General features: G+C 39.4%; 1 protein-coding gene across 1 annotated transcript; it reads left to right on the forward strand.

Annotated features, from left to right (window-relative positions):
* Positions 1-17,171: 17,171 nt before the first annotated feature.
* Positions 17,172-17,944, forward strand: LOC122690548 (CD63 antigen-like). Its single transcript, XM_043897477.1, has one exon. It carries the CDS (start codon positions 17,195-17,197, stop codon positions 17,942-17,944), a length of 750 nt encoding a protein of 249 aa, XP_043753412.1. The 5' UTR covers positions 17,172-17,194.
* The last annotated feature ends 756 nt before the right edge of the window (positions 17,945-18,700 follow it).

Here is an 18,700-nt window from a genome sequence, read left to right on the forward strand (position 1 = left end):
AGAGTCATATTTGGATGCTGGATGTGAGAGACAGGGAAGAGATATTAATTTACCTAATTTGACTGATTAGTCTTTAAAATAACTTTTGCTTTGTGCTCTCTTTTTCTGGTCACTTCTTTAATTTTGATAATACTGTATTACCTCTGTGATGATACCTAGCAAATTACATTCTAATTGCTATATTTTACTTCCTTTTTCTAATAGACTGGAAGTTCTCTGAAAGCAGAAACTGTATCATTCTTTGAATTCTCAGGGTTTAGAATATGCTTACCATTATTGACCTAAAGGAAACTGCATAATATTAGAGTTGTAAGTTTAAGTTTTATTTAGGGGCCTGAGGACTGTAGTCTGGAAGACAGCCTCTTAGTAGCTTTGAGGGAAACTCCTCCAAAGAAGTAGGGGTGAAACCTGCTTATAAATGATATGTGTCCAGATAATATGTGCAGTCAGGCACTACTTGTCACTTGTGCATGCTTAGTCTTTGTGGCCCCATGGACTGTAGTTTGTCAGGCTCCACTGCCCATGGGATTTTCCAAGCATGAATACTGGAGTGGGTTGCCATTTCCTCCTCCAGGGAATCTTCCCAACCCAGGGAACAAATGGATAACTTCATCATTTGTGCATTAGTGGCCTATTTGTACTCTCTGTAGATATTTTAGGTGTCCCACATCACATCCCCTCCATTCTCTCCTTATTTCAGCTGCAGCTGTTCTAGACAGTTAGTGTAGGATCAGATGACTGCTGACACATCCTGCCACAGGTGCCCTAAACGTCTTGAACCCTGACTACCTCCAGCTTTCTCTGAAGCATTTGGAAACTGCTTATCCCAAGGAGGTATACATCCCAGATGTGTAAGGGACTTAAGACCTTTGTAGGGGTAGAAGGAAAATTTTTCCTCTACCCTCTTAGTTTAGTGTCTGGGACCTGCAAACTAAATTGACAAAAGACAGATTAATAGGAAAAAAAGACATAAAAGTTTTATTTGATGCTAATATTTTTACATAGTATGGGAGTCTCACAGAAAAGGAAGTGAAATGTCAAAGAGACACTCAATCCTGGAAGCTTATATACCATTTTAACAAAAGGAAATATATTTTGGAAAAAGTGACAAGACCAAAAAATTGGAGGGAGGTGTTGAACTTTTAGGGGTAGTAAATTATGGAAATGTAAATATATGGGGGAAACTAATGGAAGGTAAGAGTTATTTAGTAAGGTTTATTATACAGATTCTTCTTGGTGGAACTTAATTCTTCTAAATCAAGCAACTCTAATGATTGAGGGAGGAGGGCTTCCCTGGTAGCTCAGCTGGTAAAGAATCCACCTGCAATGCAGAAGACCCCGGTTCGATTCCTGGGTCAGGAAGTTCCCCTGGAGAAGGAATAGGCTACCCACTCCAGTATCCTTGGACTTGCCTGTTTCTGAGATAATAAAAGTCTAGAGTCATCTCCAGTGATGAAGAGTAGTTCTGCCCCTCTTGTTATGAAAGAATGGAGGAAGAACACATTCACAAGGGGAAAGTTATGCCCTGCTTTTAGGTAAATAGGTTAAGGTAGAGAGTTTTTTTTTCTGTGTCTGCTGATTTTCAATTGCCTTCACTCAAAATAACCCATATGCCAAAGTAGAATATTTTGAGGTGCTTTATTCTGATCCCTTTCACCCTCCATGGGAAACCCTTAATCAATAGGGGTTTGGGAGCTGGTGAATGAATACCCTAGCCTTCCTCCTAGGAGGTATTGTATAGATTTTCATTGAAACCAGTGAAATCTGTACCCCACTGCTTACGAGAAGGACTCATATAATGCACCCTTAAGAGTGGCTCTCACTTTCCTCTATTCCTTATCAAATTTCCTGGCCTCACCTCCCATATAAATGACTGCCCTTAAATCTTTTTAAGGCTCTCTTTTTAGGGAAACCCAAACCAGTGTGGTCTCCTTACTTCCACTTCTTCCTGATACCCATGTACCCACAATAGTCTTGAACTATTACTTTCAGACATCACTTGCTACCCTGCACAGAAATCCCTCAGTCATTGTGCTTAGTTGCTCAGTTGTGTCTGACTCTTTGCAACTCCATGGACTGCATCCCACCAGGTTCCTCGGTCCATGGGGATTCTCCAGGCAAGAATACTGGAGTGGGTTGCCATGTCCTCTTTTCCAAGGGAATCTTCCCAACCCAAGAATCAAACCCAGGTCTCCCTCATTGCAGGCAGATTCTTTACTGTCTGAGCCACCAAGGAAGCCCAAGGATACCAGAGTGGGTAGCCTATCCCTTCTCACAGGGGAACTTCCCGATCCAGGAATTGAACATTGCAGGTAGATTCTTTACCAGCTGAGCTACCAGGGAAGCCCCCCTCAATCATTAGAGTTGCCTGACTTAGTAAAAAATAAAATAAAATTTAAATTTCACATACAAAACAATAGATAATTTATTAGTTTAAATGTGTCTTGTGCAATATTTGGGGGCATATTTACACTAACAAATTATCTGTTTATCTGAAATTCAAATTTGACTGGACATCCTGTATTTTCTTTGGCAATTCTACCAGTTGTACTGTTTTTAAAAAGCCATCTAAACTCACATCTTGTCATTTATGAATCTCCATAATTTGGCCCCCATTCTACCAAGAGAACTCAGTTTTTCCAAATGCAAGCTCTCCCTTCCAACTAGAATTTGAGAGCGAGAGGATTTAATCATCATCATCAGTGTTATTGTATTTCCTTTGCTCCTCTGAAGTGCTTCACTGTTTTCAAAGTACTTACCTATACATTATCATTTAAGTTTTTCTCGACACCTCCATGATATAGCTTGGACAGGAATTTTAAGTTTAGTTTTAGAACTTGTGAAAACTGAACAAGAGCTATGAACTTGCCTGAGATCAATGGGTGGGTAGTGAAGAAGGAAGCTCAAATCCAGGCTGTCATCCCCAAGTGAAGTGCCTCTTTTGCGATATCAACTTGCTTCCTATTTCTTTATTTTACAGAGTAGGAAGCAGGCATCTGGAAGTTAAATGAATGAAGCAGGGGACAGTCCTAGTACTCCAATATTTGATGATTGGCAAGTCACTTACTATGAAATGAAACTTCTTGTGCTCATTTATAATATGGTGCTCTCAGAGTTGAAAATTTTGTATTCTATAGTATCTTACTCTATAGTTTGTCCAGGTTCAGGCAGCTAAACAATTTAGAACTGAGAATAGAGCATAGCCCACTGAGAGCTTGTCAAAAACAGTCTCTTTGACATCTCTGCCCTTCTTTACATATTTTTCCTATCACATCTTGCACTAGTTCAATCTTCATAAAGAACTAAAGTATTTAATATAATTTGTTCTTATGAAAAAATGTTCTGTTCTCTGCACTTGAATTTAAATGTGGGCAATTTGATTGTTTTATACTCTAATGGAAGCCACACTAAATTAAGTTGCTGTTTGTTCTTGATTAATTTGGTATTTTTCACCCTTTCTCTGGAAAAAAATTGATTCTCTATCCAGGGTTAAGCAAAGAAAAATTATCTCAAAGTCAAATATTCATTATAAATTGTGTTTATTGATCTTATTTTTAAATTAAACAAATTACCAAGGAACAGAACCTCTTTCCCTTTCCTCTGGCTAAATGAGAGAATGCTTACTTAGAACATTAGGGGAAAAAGTTTTTGTAATAACAAAGGGAAGGAAATCCTGTAACATAGTTTGGTTTCTACCATGAATTTGGTTATCACCATAAACTTTCCTACATTTTCCTAACTTCTTGTCTGATGAGTCATGAGAAAGCATGTGACAAGGGTTAGGTTTGGATTCAGACAGATATAGGCTCAACTGTAGCATCACCACCTACCTGTGTGGCCTTGAGCAAGTTACTAAATCCCTAGGAACTTTAATTTCATCTTCCTCATGAGGTTACATTAAGGGTCAAATGATGTGGTATAACTGTTCATGGTAAAAGGAGAGAACTTGTGTGCTGTGCCCACTAGATACCTCATTAGGATGAACTCATTCATAAATATTGATAACTAATCACATTTCAATTATGGAGTAAGACTTCTAGAGAAGAGGTAAGTGACTGGTTATTTTAGGGGCCGTCATCCTCCTCTTGGTGTTGAGTGCCTCCTATCCCTGCACATGGAAAAGAATGGACTTCATAGGGTTCCATACTTGCAGCCAGATTTGACACATTGTAGAGAATACATCATATACAAAAGTGCAATTCACAGAAGACAATATCTTTTTCCATCTTCATGGTCTCTCAGTTCTTTTGGTTATCACCCTTTTCTGGATGTAGTGCTTGGAGCTTCCTTGGGCCTGGACAGACTCTTTGCTCACTGACATAAGTACTGCTGGGCTGCCTCTTAGAGGGATCCTTGTTATGATTCTTCCAGGCCTTGGAGGTACTCTTCCCCAGCAAAGTTTCCATTCTTCCACAGGGTATCATCATTTTCCTTTCCTCTCTCCCTGGAAGATCAGTGAAAATAACAACAACAACAAAAAAAAATATATATATGTATGCACTTCACTGTGAACAAACATGCCACTTCTCCCAGGAACATAAAATTATATCCTTATCTCCCTTGGAGTGTATTTTCTCAGTTTCATTTTATGACCATGCATCTCACATGGTCCCCCTCAACCCATATGGCAGCTTTCTACTCTAGATAAAGATCCGTTCCTCTGTGTGAGAACCAGAGTCATTCCTGACAAATAGAGATATCCAATCATCACTGTGAGCTAAATGCCTCATCTTTCCTCTGGATCCAGATCTACATGTCACAATAATCTCTTTGCCAAGTGCTTTATTCAACCCCTATTTGAACATTTCTTTTTCCCTTCTCTTGTTACTCATAAGAGACATTTGCTTAATGTTGAGTGCTGTTTGGTGAGTCGGCTGAACTAAGATGTCATCCAAGGGCAGCTTCCTCTTCTACCAAGTAACTTGCACTGTTCTTTGTTCCACAGTATTTCAGTCTGTGATCCTGGAGAATACTATCCCTGTGACCCCCTTACACACAGGAACCTCTTGGTCTGTGTGTGAGTATGCATGCACATACAAACATACTAACAAACAAAAGTGAACCTCCTTGAGTAAAACAAGAAATCTTTGGGAAAACATCTTGATACTTTTTTAATATATAAATATATTTTTAAAAACACCGTGGGGAGTAAAAGTGAATAGAAACTTAACTCTGTTAAGGCTTACAAGTGGTTGTACCTAATAGAAAAAAGTATATGAGGCTATAAATCCTCTTGGTGGTTAAAAAATGAGAAAAAAAAAGAGTGAACAAACCCTTCTTTGAAAGTCTTTCCTATTGCCTCTGACTGAGAAAATGATCTTTTTGGAAGAAAGTGAAAGTGAATATATTTTGTTTGGCCAAGGGCCATCACACATCAAATGATCATCTTCTCAAAACCTAATTCATTTTTTGTGAGGAAGTAAGCAGCAGTGGCCCAGACACCTTCTTTCACATTCTGATCAGTCGACCTCACATGCCTATGAATAATCCATTTCTGCCAGAGCATTTCTGAATTTGTAATTAAGACAATGTAGTTAAAGATGTACAATGATTTGTTTAAAATTAATCATTCTTCAATTGTGGGATAAATTACATGTAAATGTCAATTAGTTATAAAAGGACAAAGGCTATTGCTGAGATGGTGTCAGAGGGACACTGGAGAAAGCAGACCCTAGCACAATGGTTTTTGAACTTTTTTTTTATAAAGCCAAGAGTTAGAATGTAAAATCTCAGTACTTAAAACAGTTAAGAGTGTCTGCTGAAGCTGTATTCAGGCTGGCAAGGGTTGCGTGAGCCGGGGGCAAAGGGGCGGGTAAAGAGTGTGGGAGGGGGTTATGAGTGAGATAGATAAGACGTGGACAGGGATGGGGTGATCTTGTGGCCTCTCTCTCTTCTCTTTCTCCACCAATCCTCAAGCCCCTCAACAGTCTTGAACATCTTGAGAGGATAGTTAAGATTTCTTGGAACATAATTTGAAAATTAATGGCAGAGTGTAAAACACATGGACTGAAGCAATTGATGAAGTCTTATTCTAATCCTGGCCCCAAAATATAAGCTGTATGAATCAGTACAAATCATCAGAACTCTCTGAACTTTTTTTTTGCATCTGTGGAATGGAGATGATGCTAGAACTGGGGTAAATGAGGTATCACTTATAAAGAGGTAAGTAGGCATGCCTGGCATATAATAGTTGCTCAGAAAATGGCAGCTACTGTTATTATCTAGGGGAAACACTTAAGTTTGCACTGTTGCTCTAAAGAAGCTCGGTGCTGGGGGTTTCTGAAAAATTTTGTTGTTCAAAAACTGTGGTTTACTTTGGGCATGGTGATGGCCAAGGATACAACATTTCTCTTTTATGACTTCTATCAGGTGCTTTAAGGATCCCAGTTTTGACAACCCAACACACGAGAGTATTTGGGGGGCTTTTTCCTCTGCTAATTTGGGAATGTACCTTAACATGGAGGAAGAGTAAAAAGTTTGAGGAAAAATATGGGTGGAGACTAGAAGACACTTTTGCTGCCAAGAAGTATCTCTTGCCCCAGGAGGCCAGTGTTTTGGAGGGCTAAAGGTGAGAATCCCCAGAAACAGCAGCTCTAACAACTTTTATGCTTGGAAGGGATTTAGAAGTCAGTTAGACTCATGCAAGACTTGGCGACTCAAACAACAACAACAGCCCCATCTTATTGGACAGTAAACAGAGAGTGGCGGGGGGGAGGAGGAAGAGTGCGAAGGTAGTTTCTGAAATGTAAATTCCTCTGAGTAGGCAGACCTGTTGTGATGATTCCCAGGTGGCTCAGTGGTAAAGAATCCACCTACAATGCAGAAGACATATGGGGTCGAAGAGTCTGCAGGACTGCACAAGGGAGCACACAAAGGCAGACCTGTTAAGTCCTTAACCCCTTATTGTGAACTACTCTTGTGTTTGCGGTATAGGGTGGGGGAAGGATCCTACAATCTGGCTTGGACCAAGGTGCTGCCAAGGTGGACAAGGAGGGATCTTGACAGTGAGGCCCAGTTTCAGGCCTTCAGGCGAGGGAGCTGAAAATGAAAAGCTGGGAAAAGGAGTCATTATAAAGTGATTTTTGCCACCTCTGTATCCTCAGTGAAGCTGACTGTGCTGAGCATGCTGAGGGCCTCAGCAGACTCAGTGAAGGATTGATAGAAGCTCCTGCCTTCACTTGTCTCTTTCCCCGATTCTGTCTAAGCACCGCCTCTAGCCCTAAAGCGGAAGAAAGTAGCTGGAATTCACCAAAGTGACACTTCTGTCATCTACTGAGGATGGAGGAATTGGGTATTGGTGGTAAAAGGAGGGGAGGGAAGTTAAAAGTTAAACAAGATTTAGAAAGTTCGGGATATGTCTCCAAAATGCCAAACATCACCCCTCTCTTCTTCATGCTCTTCCCTGTGCCTTCATTCCCCAAAAAGGCCAAGGCTGAGATGGGCCAGAAGTCTGGCATGTGGAATCTCATTCTTTTGTTACAGACTGGTGGTGGTGGTGCATTTTAGGAGCTGAGTAGATTGTCACTCTTAAAACCGTTTGTCTGCTCCCTGAGAGTTTGGTCTGGAGTTGGGACTGAAGCCTACCTCAAGAAGGAAGGACCTTCCAAGTTGGGAAGCCCCCAGCAAAATTAAAAGCTCAATTGAGGTCCAAACCAACCTGCCAGTGCTGTCCAACAGAAAAGATCTCTTCTGTGTTGTCCAAAACCATAGCTGAATGTGACTCTTAAACACTTGAACTGTGACTAGTAGGAACGAGGAAAAGTTTTAAATTTTATTTACTTTTAATGAGTGTAAAATTTAAAATGTCTACATGTGGCTAGTAGCTACTGAGTTGGACAACACAATTTAGGCACCTTTCCACCCCTCTCCCAATCTCTGTCATCCTGTGTTTTCAGTGGTCACCACTCAAGGTTTTATTACCTATCAAAACCATATGATTGATTTTCATGATATCAAATTAAGACATCTTGAAAAATTATTTCCAGGAAGTTAGAATTGCTAAAGGAAAGCTTATTCATCTTTACAAATGGATGGTATTCCATACATCACTTACAATTTCTTTAAAAAGTTTAAGTTCAGAACTAGTAAGATACTGATGTGCTACGTTTGGGTCTAGGCATTTAACCTCCCTAGACCTTTGATTCTTCAACTGTAAAATAAGGTGTTTGTACTAAATGAACCTGAAGCCCTTTCCTAGCTCTAAAAAAATGTTATTTGAAATAGCTGCTATGATGGTGAAAAAATTATATGTGTTCAAAGAAATAAAGTTATAGAGATGGCTAACATTTTGGATAAGACTATTACAAATTTAGTAATAAATATGAATTCAATATAATTACAAGGAACACTAGTAAGACATAATAGTAAAGTATAAGATAAATCTGAAGGGTCTTGCTTTGAGGCAGAAAGTCTGAGAAAGAGAATTTTCTTAGACTGCACACTGTTCTCACTGTCCATTATAAAAAAAATTCCACTTAATTGATTCTAATGAAGCCCATAAGTTTAATCTACAATTTGCTGTAAACACTAAAAGATGTATTACTTTGAATTTGTTCACATAGCCCTTTAATAACTTTTAGAAAGCCACTGAAAAGCAAGAGTTGATCATCAAAGGAATCATTTCCTAGCTCTCATGAGGAAGTTACTTTGATCTCAGTCCTGGCGAAGACACACTGGCTGCACTATCAGAGCATAGTTTTCACATCAGTGCATATCACCCATTATCAACCCAGACACCTTATGACCCCACATCAAAAGACAACCGGAGCTCAACCTCTTTAGGAAGAAAAAGCTGTTTTTACAAAAGGCCACCAAGTGATTAAATGAAATGTTTCTAGCACCAAACATGCAAGTACACCAAAGACCAACAACTGCAAACATTGGCCACACCAGCCCTAAGAAAGAGCAAGTCAGTAGTTAATATATTGCTTATGGAAAGAATTCTACAATATATTGTTCTCAGACAACATTCTAAGAAAAGCCTCTCCATACCCTGGGATTCACCAGAAACCCAGGAATTCTAAATAGTAGCAATAAAAAGCTAATGATTATATAGCACTTCCTATGGGCCAGACACTGATCTTAGTGTCTGGTGGTAGAATAAGCCTGAGTCATCATAAACAACATGAAAGTTTGGCCCATTCACACTGAAAACAGACTACTTGGCCAATGGTACCATCAAAGCACTGCCTAATCAAAATGCTTTAAACTTCTGAAGAGATGGAATGCCATATCCAACACAATTTGCTTAAATGCTTTTGTAAACTATACTGGAAATTACTTAGAGATCAAAAAGTTACCAACATGAATGTCGCATTTTCCTTCTCTTATCTGGAGAAAATAGGCTCAGACAATTGGGGAAAGTGTGGCGGTGTCTGTCATAGTCTATAGGGACTGTGGTTCAGACAAATAAAGGAGACAGCGGTCTTTGAAGCATTTCAGACTGGTGAGCCCCTCCCACTGGGACTTTACACCTCAGTACCCCTTAGTGATGTCTTAGAATAGATTGGCTTGTTCACTGTTCTGACTTCCCTTTTTCAATTGCTAGTTCTTTCTGACTAACCTTACAGAATGTCATGAAAAGAAACTTGTCACCAGTAACCTGCATCTTTTAACAGTCCCTCTTCTGGAAGAGAGTCCTTTAAATTCTCATCTTGCTTTCTCCTTTCACTTTTGCCTTGCCTATTAGTATCTTTTCATCTGTAACCAAAACCACATTCTTTGGATTACATTTTTAAAAAGTTATCCTCTTAAAATCCATTGTATAAGCTTCCTCAGATTTAAGAAATTAAGGTTTATAGTCTGGCAAATCAGCATTTGAACTTACTAGTGGATAACCTTAGTACTTAATACTTTATATATTACTATTCCCTATTCTCAGTGAAATCGGGTAGTAAAATCAACTTCACATACAGTGGTGCCCTTGGTTCACAAAGACTGCTGAATGTTCAAGAATTTTGTGTGTTGGTTATTAAACAGTGTCATTGTTAAAAAATTAAATTATATAAATTTATGTTTAAAATTACATTAAGACAAAAATAATGAATGCTCAAAACTCATCACTTCCTAATTATCTTGTTACATTTTATCATCATCTGTGATTTTGAAGTTAAGTGTACTGTATCAGTATAGTGAAAAGTGAAAGTCTCTCAGTCATGTCCTACTCTTTGCAACCCCATGGACTATACGGCCCATGGAATTCTCCAGGCAAGAATACTGGAGTGGGTAGCCTTTCCCTTCTCCAGGGGATCTTCCCAACCCAGGAATGGAACCCAGGTCTCCCACATTGCAGTTGGATTCTTTACCAGCTGAGCCACAAGGGAAGCTCAAGAATACTGTAGTGTATAGCCAATCCTTTCTCCAGAGGATCTTCCCAACCCAGGAATCGAACTGGGGTCTCCTGCATTGCAGGCAGATTCTTTACCAACTGAGCTATCAGGGAAGCCAAGTACAGTGGAAGTAACACATAAACGGCGTGCTTATGCATAGTACTGCGCATCTCTTCCCTCTCCTGCCCATGTTTAGTTGGAAATCAACCAGAGTGGAAATATTTACACCGTGGAAATTAGCAAACACTACAAATCAAGGCTTTTGGTCCCTTGGCATAGTTGCTTGTAACCGTTTGCCTGCACACCACTGCTCATGTATGTGATATAAGAATTAATATGAAATAATGTATAAAAGGTACTTAAGTATATAGCTCATAATAGGTACTTAATAAATGATGGTTCTCATTAGTACTGTTATCAATCAATCAGTGAATCAATCAGTGAATCAGTTGTTTATTATCCAATTCAATGTGCTGAAAGATTTCTTAGAGCATATAAAAATTCATGTGATCTGTTTCCAAAATGATATAGATCTCAACTTGATTAATGTAATAGCCTTATGTACAGCTTGTCCTAATTTTGATTAGTGATATACCTTTTACGGAAATTTTTAAAAGGTTTGTGAGTTTTAGCATAATCCATTGATTTGTCAGAGAAAGAAACAGAGAGTTCCAAAAGCCTAGTATTTTGCCCAAGATTCCACAGGCCTCTAGTAGTAAAATGGTAGTAATATATGTTATCAATGTATCTTATAAAGTCTTTTGACACCTTTCATAAGTGGATGAATCGTTTATTAAGGGTATGAACCAGATGGTTTATATTTTCCATCTTTATGATGTCCTTGTGGAAACTAGAGACAACACATATAGTAGAAGTTGAAACATAAAAGTACCATTGTAAATAAAGAATGGCCAAGTGTTAGCAATATTATATAGTTCAACCTAATACTTTTAACATAACAAAGTGAATATTCAAATTGATATGAACTTTACTTTTCTTTCCCACTCCTGCCTTACAAACATAATCTAATTAACATAAATTCGCATATCTGTGAGCTACAGATGTTTAAATGAGAATTTGTGGAATGATTTGGCTATGAGAATTTTATGGTTTCTTTGCTAAAAAATAATACTACGCTACCATTGTACTTTTAAATATTGTGAAACAAATATCCCTAAGCTTTATGATGAAGAAGGAAGACAAATAGTTGATACAAGTTTGTGTGGAATTTGTGTCATTTTCTGGTTTGGGTTTAAGACCAAAGAATGGCTAAATTATATGTATTAGCCTAGGCTTTAAAAAAACACTAGCCACATAAGCATTAGCTTAGAAAACCCTAAATTGCTTTTAAAAATGGTCAAGCCAAAATAGAAGAAAATCCGTGGTTTTGTGCCCAATGTACAATTACACAATTACAGAATTTATATGCTTGCAGTTGGATTTACAAAACCTCCTTAATGTACTAAAGTGTGGTCTAATTGCTTACTAATAAAAGGGGGGAAACACTCTCTAATTAGATAAATACCTTTTATAGCAATCTAAGTAAACACAGTCTGTTTGCCAGAGGGTAGCAAAGAGTTGAGAATGTGTGCTCAGTGCTTCTTTTCACCCTGCTGTTCTGGTCGGGCACGGTCAGTCTGGAATGCAGGGTCCTTGCCCAGAGCTGCTCAGCATTCCTGACTAACAGCTCTAATCAGCAACCCCTTTAGTCAACAGCATTCAAGAGATGAAAGGAGGCAATAGTTTTAAATTTTTTTCCCAGATAATTGGAGTCAAAATAGTAATTGACTCTTGTTTGTTTTTCCAATATGCCCTCTGGAAATAACCTCAGGGTCAAAGTAGTTCTCAGAGTCCCTACTCTTTCCCCAAAACAGAAACTAGAGTGTTTCTGTTTTCATTAGTTTCTGCAGATCCTACTTTGTTTTTGTTGCTGTTTTTGTTTGCTTTGGGTTATGGGCTCTTATTCTGAAAATCTTGAGAAAGCAGCTGTCCTCTTGTTAGCAAGCTGAGTTGTAGAACACTGGAAAGTGTGGTCAATGGTAGTCATAAAGCCTGAGTTCTAGTCCTGGCTCCGTTACTAATTTGTTATGAAACCTTGATCACACCATTTGAATTCAGAGTACATCAGCATTCCCATCTGTAAAATAAGAAACTCTTGTATTAGCTAGAAGGTTGTGATTCTAAGGGAGAAAATGTTGAGGCTTCCTGCATCCATTTATGCAGAGAAGCCTTTCTAATACCTTCAGAAACAGAGCACCAATCTCTTCCTTTTAATTTGATTGTCTTGTGCACACCCTTATTTTTCTATTTATCATGCATAGCTCTCTTAGCAGGGATATGAGACCCTTCAAATCAGGAACTGTAATTTATTCAACCCTGATGGGGATGTAGAGCAAGCATAAAACCACAGCCTTTATGGAAGAAGGGATGAGGCTGGTGTACTCTGAATTGTTGTGAGGCAAGAGTAACAAGGGCGTGAGCACAAAGAGGAATAAGGAAGGGAACACAAATAAGTACTCTACTCTTTTGGGTGTGCTGGCTGTATTTAGGAGATAAATTGTGGAAACACGGTAGCGAGAGAGAAGTGACTAGCAGAAGTCAGAGAATTCTAAGATCAGAAACTTGTTTCTTAAGAGAGTAGTGATAGTTTCCTTAAACAATAACAACAAAATTTAACAAAAACCAAAATGAAAACAAAACCTGCAATTTTTCTTATTGTAAAAATAACCCACGCTTACTGTCGAAAATTTGGGAGGTAAAATGAGGACACTATCAACCACAATCAACAACTATTTTTTTTCAGTATTTTCTTTCTAAATATCTTTTTCTATACATGGCTTAAAGCTCAACATCCCATCACTTCATGGCAAATAGATAGGGAAACGGTGGAGACAGTGGCTGACTTTATTTTTCTGGGCTCCAAAATCGGTGCAGATGATGATTGCAGCCATGAAATTAAAAGTCGCTTACTCTTTGGAAGGAAAGTTATGACCAACCTAGACAGCATATTAAAAAGCAGAGACATTACTTTGCCAACAAAGGTCCGTCTAGTCAAGGCTATAGTTTTTCCAGTGGTCATGTATGGATGTGAGAGTTGGACTATAAAGAAAGCTAAGTGCCGAAGAATTGATGCTTTTGAACTGTGGTGTTGGAGAAGACTCTTGAGAGTCCCTTGGACTGCAAGGAGATCCAACCAGTCCATCCTACAGGAGATCAGTCCTGGGTGTTCATTCGAAGGACTGATGCTGAAGCCGAAACTCCAATACTTTGGCCACCTGATGCGAAGAGCTGACTCATTGGAAAAGACCCTGATGCTGGGAAAGATTGAGGGCAGGAGAAGGGGACAATGGAGGATGAGATGGTTGGATGGCATCACCGACTCAATGGACATGAGTTTGGGTGGACTCCAGGAGTTGGTAGTGGACAGGGAGGTCTGGCGTGCTGCCTTTCATGGAGTCGCAAAGAGTCAGACACTACTGATTGACTGACCTGAACTGAACTGAACTATTATATTGAGTAAGCAATTTTATACCTTGACTTTTCACTTAAAATGACTTAATTTAAATTCTACTTTATGAAAAAAAATTCTACTGTATGAATGTACCATAATTTACTTAACAATTCCCATACTTTTCCCTATTCATCGTTTAGTCATTAAGTCGTGTCTGACCTTGCAACCCCATGGACTATAGCATGCCAGGCTCCTCTGTTAGTGGGACTCCGAGGCAAGAATACTGGAGTGGGTTGCCATTTCCTTCTCCAGGGAATCTTCCCAAACCAGGAATCGAACCTGGGTCTCCTGCATTGCAGGTGGACTCCTGCATTGCAGGTGGATTCTTTACCGACTGAGCTATGAGGGAAGCTCTCCCTATTTATAGTTTTTCTGTATTATGGATATTTCTGTGATGAATGTTATTTATTTATTTTATTGAAGTATAGTTATATTAGTTTTAGCTGTACAGCATAGTGATTTGATATTTTTATAGCTTATACCCCATTTAAAGTTATTATAAAATATTGACAATATTCCCTGTGCTGTACTTATATTCTTGTATCTTATTTTATACCTAGTAGTTTGTACCTCTTAATCCCCTTCCCCAGTCTTGCCTCGCCCCCCCCCCCCACTGGTGACCACTAGCTTGTTCTCTATCTGAGTCTATTCTATTTCTGTTTTGTTATGTTCATTTGTTTATTTTTTTTGTTCTGCATATAAGTGAAAGCAAACAGTATTTGTCTTTCTCTGCCTCACTTACTTCACTTAGCATAATACCCTCCAGATCCATCTATGTTGTTGCAAATGGCAAAATTTCATTCTTTTTAATGGCTGAGTAATATTCCATTATATGTATATGTGTGTGTGTGTGTGTGTGTAAGTATGTGTGTTTGTGTGTGTGTATTTCGCATCTTCTTTATCCATTCATCCATGATGAACATTATTATGTAATAAATTTTCTCCATGTTTTTGGACAATTTTCTGAGAAGAGATTTCTGAAAGAGACATTGCTAAGAACAAATATCTAAAATTTTTAGGAATAAAAATATAAACAAACATATAAGAAATATTTAAACACACATAAACACATGTGCTCCCAAATTATTTCCTAAGAAAGTATTATCAATTTTTACTTTCACCAGAAGGGACCATATGTATACATTACAAATAAGAGCTGAAGTTGAAATGCTCTGTCACATTTAACTGAATTATTTTGGCCCCTATTGTAGAGGAGTTTCCTATGAGGGGAAGTGGGACTGAATGACCCAAAAGGTACCTGCCATCTACAAGAGTCACTGACTAAAATCAACTGAACTACTACCAAGAGAACTGGCTATTCATTTCTATTGGCTCCCCAAGAATTGGAATCTTAGCTTGCTTAAGTCACAATGCTCGCTGCTAAGGATACGGTCCCTGTCCTTGAGGAGCGAACTGTCTAGTGGAGCGCAGGTATTAAATAATTAACTTCAATATAATGGTAACTGATAATACCTGAGACATTTTCAAGGTATTATAGGATCTCAAAAGAGGCCCTTAAGCAAAGAAAGGTGGGGAAAATACTGTAGGCAAAAAGAAACAGCATTATCAAAGGTATGAAGGGAAAAACATGGGTTGTATGTTCTATGTGTGTGTGTCTACAAGTCATTAGGTTTTCTTTAAGGATAAAGTATTAAGTGGAAAATGGTGTAAGCTTGTAGGGTAGTCAGAGGCTAGGTCACGAAGGGCTTTATATGCCATACTGAGAAGCTTAAACTTTCTTTTGTAAGCAGTGGAGAAATATTTGAGGTTTTAAAGAAAGTGATGCAGTTACATGTCATGATAGGTAATGTTTCTGACTGTGGTGGAAGAATGGATAAATTTTTAATGAGGCAAGACCAGAAGCAAGGAGATCTGTTAGGAGACTTTTGTAATATCCTACTGAGGGAAGGTAAAAGCTTAAATCAGGGTGGTGGCAGTATGGAGGAATGGAGGGGAAGGAAAGGCTCAAAATTATTCTGGATGTCAGTTGGGCAGGAAATAAAATAAAGATAATAAGAATAAAAATAAAAATAAAGATATTGTATTGCATAAAAATAAAGATAATAAGAATAGCAATGAATTAGTGCTCAATAGGTTAACTGTAGAAGAGAGGTCCAGCCAGAAACATCACTCTGGCTGAAATATGAAGAATGGGTAGAAGGGGTAAGACCTAAGGAAGAACAATATGGAGGCTGCTGGAGTAGTCCTCGTAATGGATGGCAGTGACTGGATTAATGTATTGCCTGTGAGGTGGAGAGAAGTAGATGGATATGAATGATTTTAAGGAAGTAAGAGTTGACAGAGCTTTTTGATGGATGGGATGTGGAGATGAAGGAGAGAGAAAATTGAAGGATGATTCCCAAGGTTTCTAACTTAGGCAGTAGAGAGGATGGTGACACCATTGATTTGAGACAGGAAACTCCAGGAGAGGAGTGTGTTTGGGCTCTATTGATGAGTTTAATTATGAACAAATTGAGCTTCAGTTCCTGTGAGACATGGCACACTAATTCATTTATTCATTCATTCAATAAATATTTACTGAGTACCTACTATATGCCAGGTACTATGCTATATTCTTGGACTAGAGCAATGAAGACAGTCTAGTTTAAATTCAAGTAGACATGTTGATGAGCTTCCCAGGTGGCACTAGTGGTGAAGAACCTGCCTGCCAATGCAGGAGACAAAAGAGACGCGGGTTCAATCCCTGGGTCGGGAAGATCCCCTGGAGGAGGGCATGGCAACCCACTTCAGTATTCTTGCCTAAAGAATCTCCTGGACAGAGGAGCCTGGTGGGTTACAGTCTATGGGGTCACAAAAAGTAGGACAAGACTGAAGCAACTTAGCATGCATGCACAGACATGATGATATTTGAATGAAGCTAAGGATGAGTTTAAAGCTAAGTTATAGGTTTGGGACTCACTAGTGCATGAAATCATTCACAGAGTCTCTAGAAAATGTTAATATGTGGGGCAGGTTGAGGAAGCGGTACCAAAAAAAAAAAAAAAAAAGCTGAGAGGTAGTGGCCAGAGATAGGAGGGAAATCAGGAAATGTGGTATCACAGAAGCCAAGAGATAAAAGTCATTCAAAAATGGAGTGGTGAATGTTTCTGACAGATCAGAGGAGAAAGTCACTGTCCATTGGATTTAGTGACAAGGTGCTCATTGGTGAGGTATGTGGGAATATCATCGGAATAATAAGGGCAGGAACCAGTTGCTGTGGGTTTAGGAATGAATAGGAAAGGAAATGGAAATGGACTTTGTAGATAATTTTTTCCCCCAAATTTTAGGTATATGGAAAGCCCCTGAGCCAAGGCAAGAGCAGTGCACAGCCTTCTGGAGCCCAAGCGGGGCAGCCATGGCGGTGGAAGGAGGAATGAAATGTGTCAAGGTCTTGCTCTATGTTCTTCTGCTGACCTGTTGCATCTGTGCAGTGGGACTGATTGCTGTGGGCATTGGGGCCAAGCTCAACCAGAATCAGATCATTTATCGGGGAATCACCCCTGAATCCCTGGTGCCCGTCATCATCATCGCAGTGGGTGTCTGCCTCTTTCTGGTGGCCTTTGTGGGCTGCTATGGGGCCTGCAAGGAGAACTACTGTCTTATGATCATGCTTGCCATCTGCTTGTCCCTAATCATGCTGTTGGAGGTGGTTGCAGTCGTCGCTGGCTATATGCTTAAAGACAAGGTGATATCAGAATCTAATAAGGACTTCCAGCGGCAGATACAGAATTATCCAAAAAACAATCACATGTCATTGATTCTGGACAGGATGCAGGAACATTTTAAGTGCTGCAGGGCAACTAACTACACGGACTGGGTAAAGATCCTGCTCATGACCGAGCAAGTCCCTGGCTCCTACTGTGTCAGCATCACCGAAGGTTGTGGGATTAATTTCAACATAAAGGAGATGCATGCTGAAGGGTGTGTGGAGAAAACTGGGGGCTGGCTGAGGAGCAAAGTGGTGATTGCGACGGCCTTGAGCCTTGCCTTTATGGAGGTCCTGGGTATTGTCTTTGCCTGCTGCCTTGTGGAGAGCATCCGAAGTGGCTATGATGATGGCAGAGTTCTGCTCTCTTCAGCCCGCTTATCCAGGAGAATGGGGTAGTATACTCCAGGTTTTTCAATTAAACAGATTATTTTTTCAGAGCAAAAACTGCGTTTTGACTCTAAGTGGGGAAAGTAACATAATAGTAGCTGGAAAGGGAATGTGGTGCCGAGTTACAGAAACTGCAGTATTGAGGGCACAGTCCTTTAGGCTACCAAGTTTGTCTAAGACTTCTCATCCCAACTATTAATACAAGGAGTTGGGGTTCAACTACAAAGTTAGAAGAGTCCACACAAAATCACCCTCACTTCTGACACCAACTGTAACTTTGAGAGTTCCCCAAACACCCCTAAGCTTCAATAATTTACCAGAAGGATTCACAGAGCTCTTTGAAACCGATTATATTCATATTTTATTACAAGGAAAGGATACAAATTCAGTTCAGTTCAGTCGCTCAGTCGTGTCCGACTCTTTGTGACCCCATGAATCACAGCACACCAGGCCTCCCTGTCCATCACCAGCTCCTGGAGTTTACTCAAACTCATGCTCATCGAGTCGGTGATGCCATCCAGCCATCTCATCCTCTGTCGTCCCCTTCTCCTCCTGCCCCCAATCCCTCCCAGCATCAGGGTCTTTTCCAATGAGAACCAGCTAAATAAAGGAAATGATATGTAGGACAGAGTTTGGGAGGGTCATAGGTGAAGCCTCCATTGTTCTTAGGATGTATTACCTCCCCAGTATTAATGTGTGAAAATAGGCACGGTATTGCCAACCTGTGAAGCTCACCCAGCTGTGGTATCAGAATTTTTATTGGAG

This window comes from Cervus elaphus, chromosome X (genome assembly GCF_910594005.1).
Source record: "Cervus elaphus chromosome X, mCerEla1.1, whole genome shotgun sequence".
Classification (NCBI taxonomy): domain Eukaryota; kingdom Metazoa; phylum Chordata; class Mammalia; order Artiodactyla; family Cervidae; genus Cervus; species Cervus elaphus.

Excerpts from the sequence above, each read along its gene's own strand:
- LOC122690548 (XM_043897477.1), top strand. The coding sequence starts at position 17,195 with ATGGCGGTGGAAGGAGGAATGAAATGTGTCAAGGTCTTGCTCTATGTT.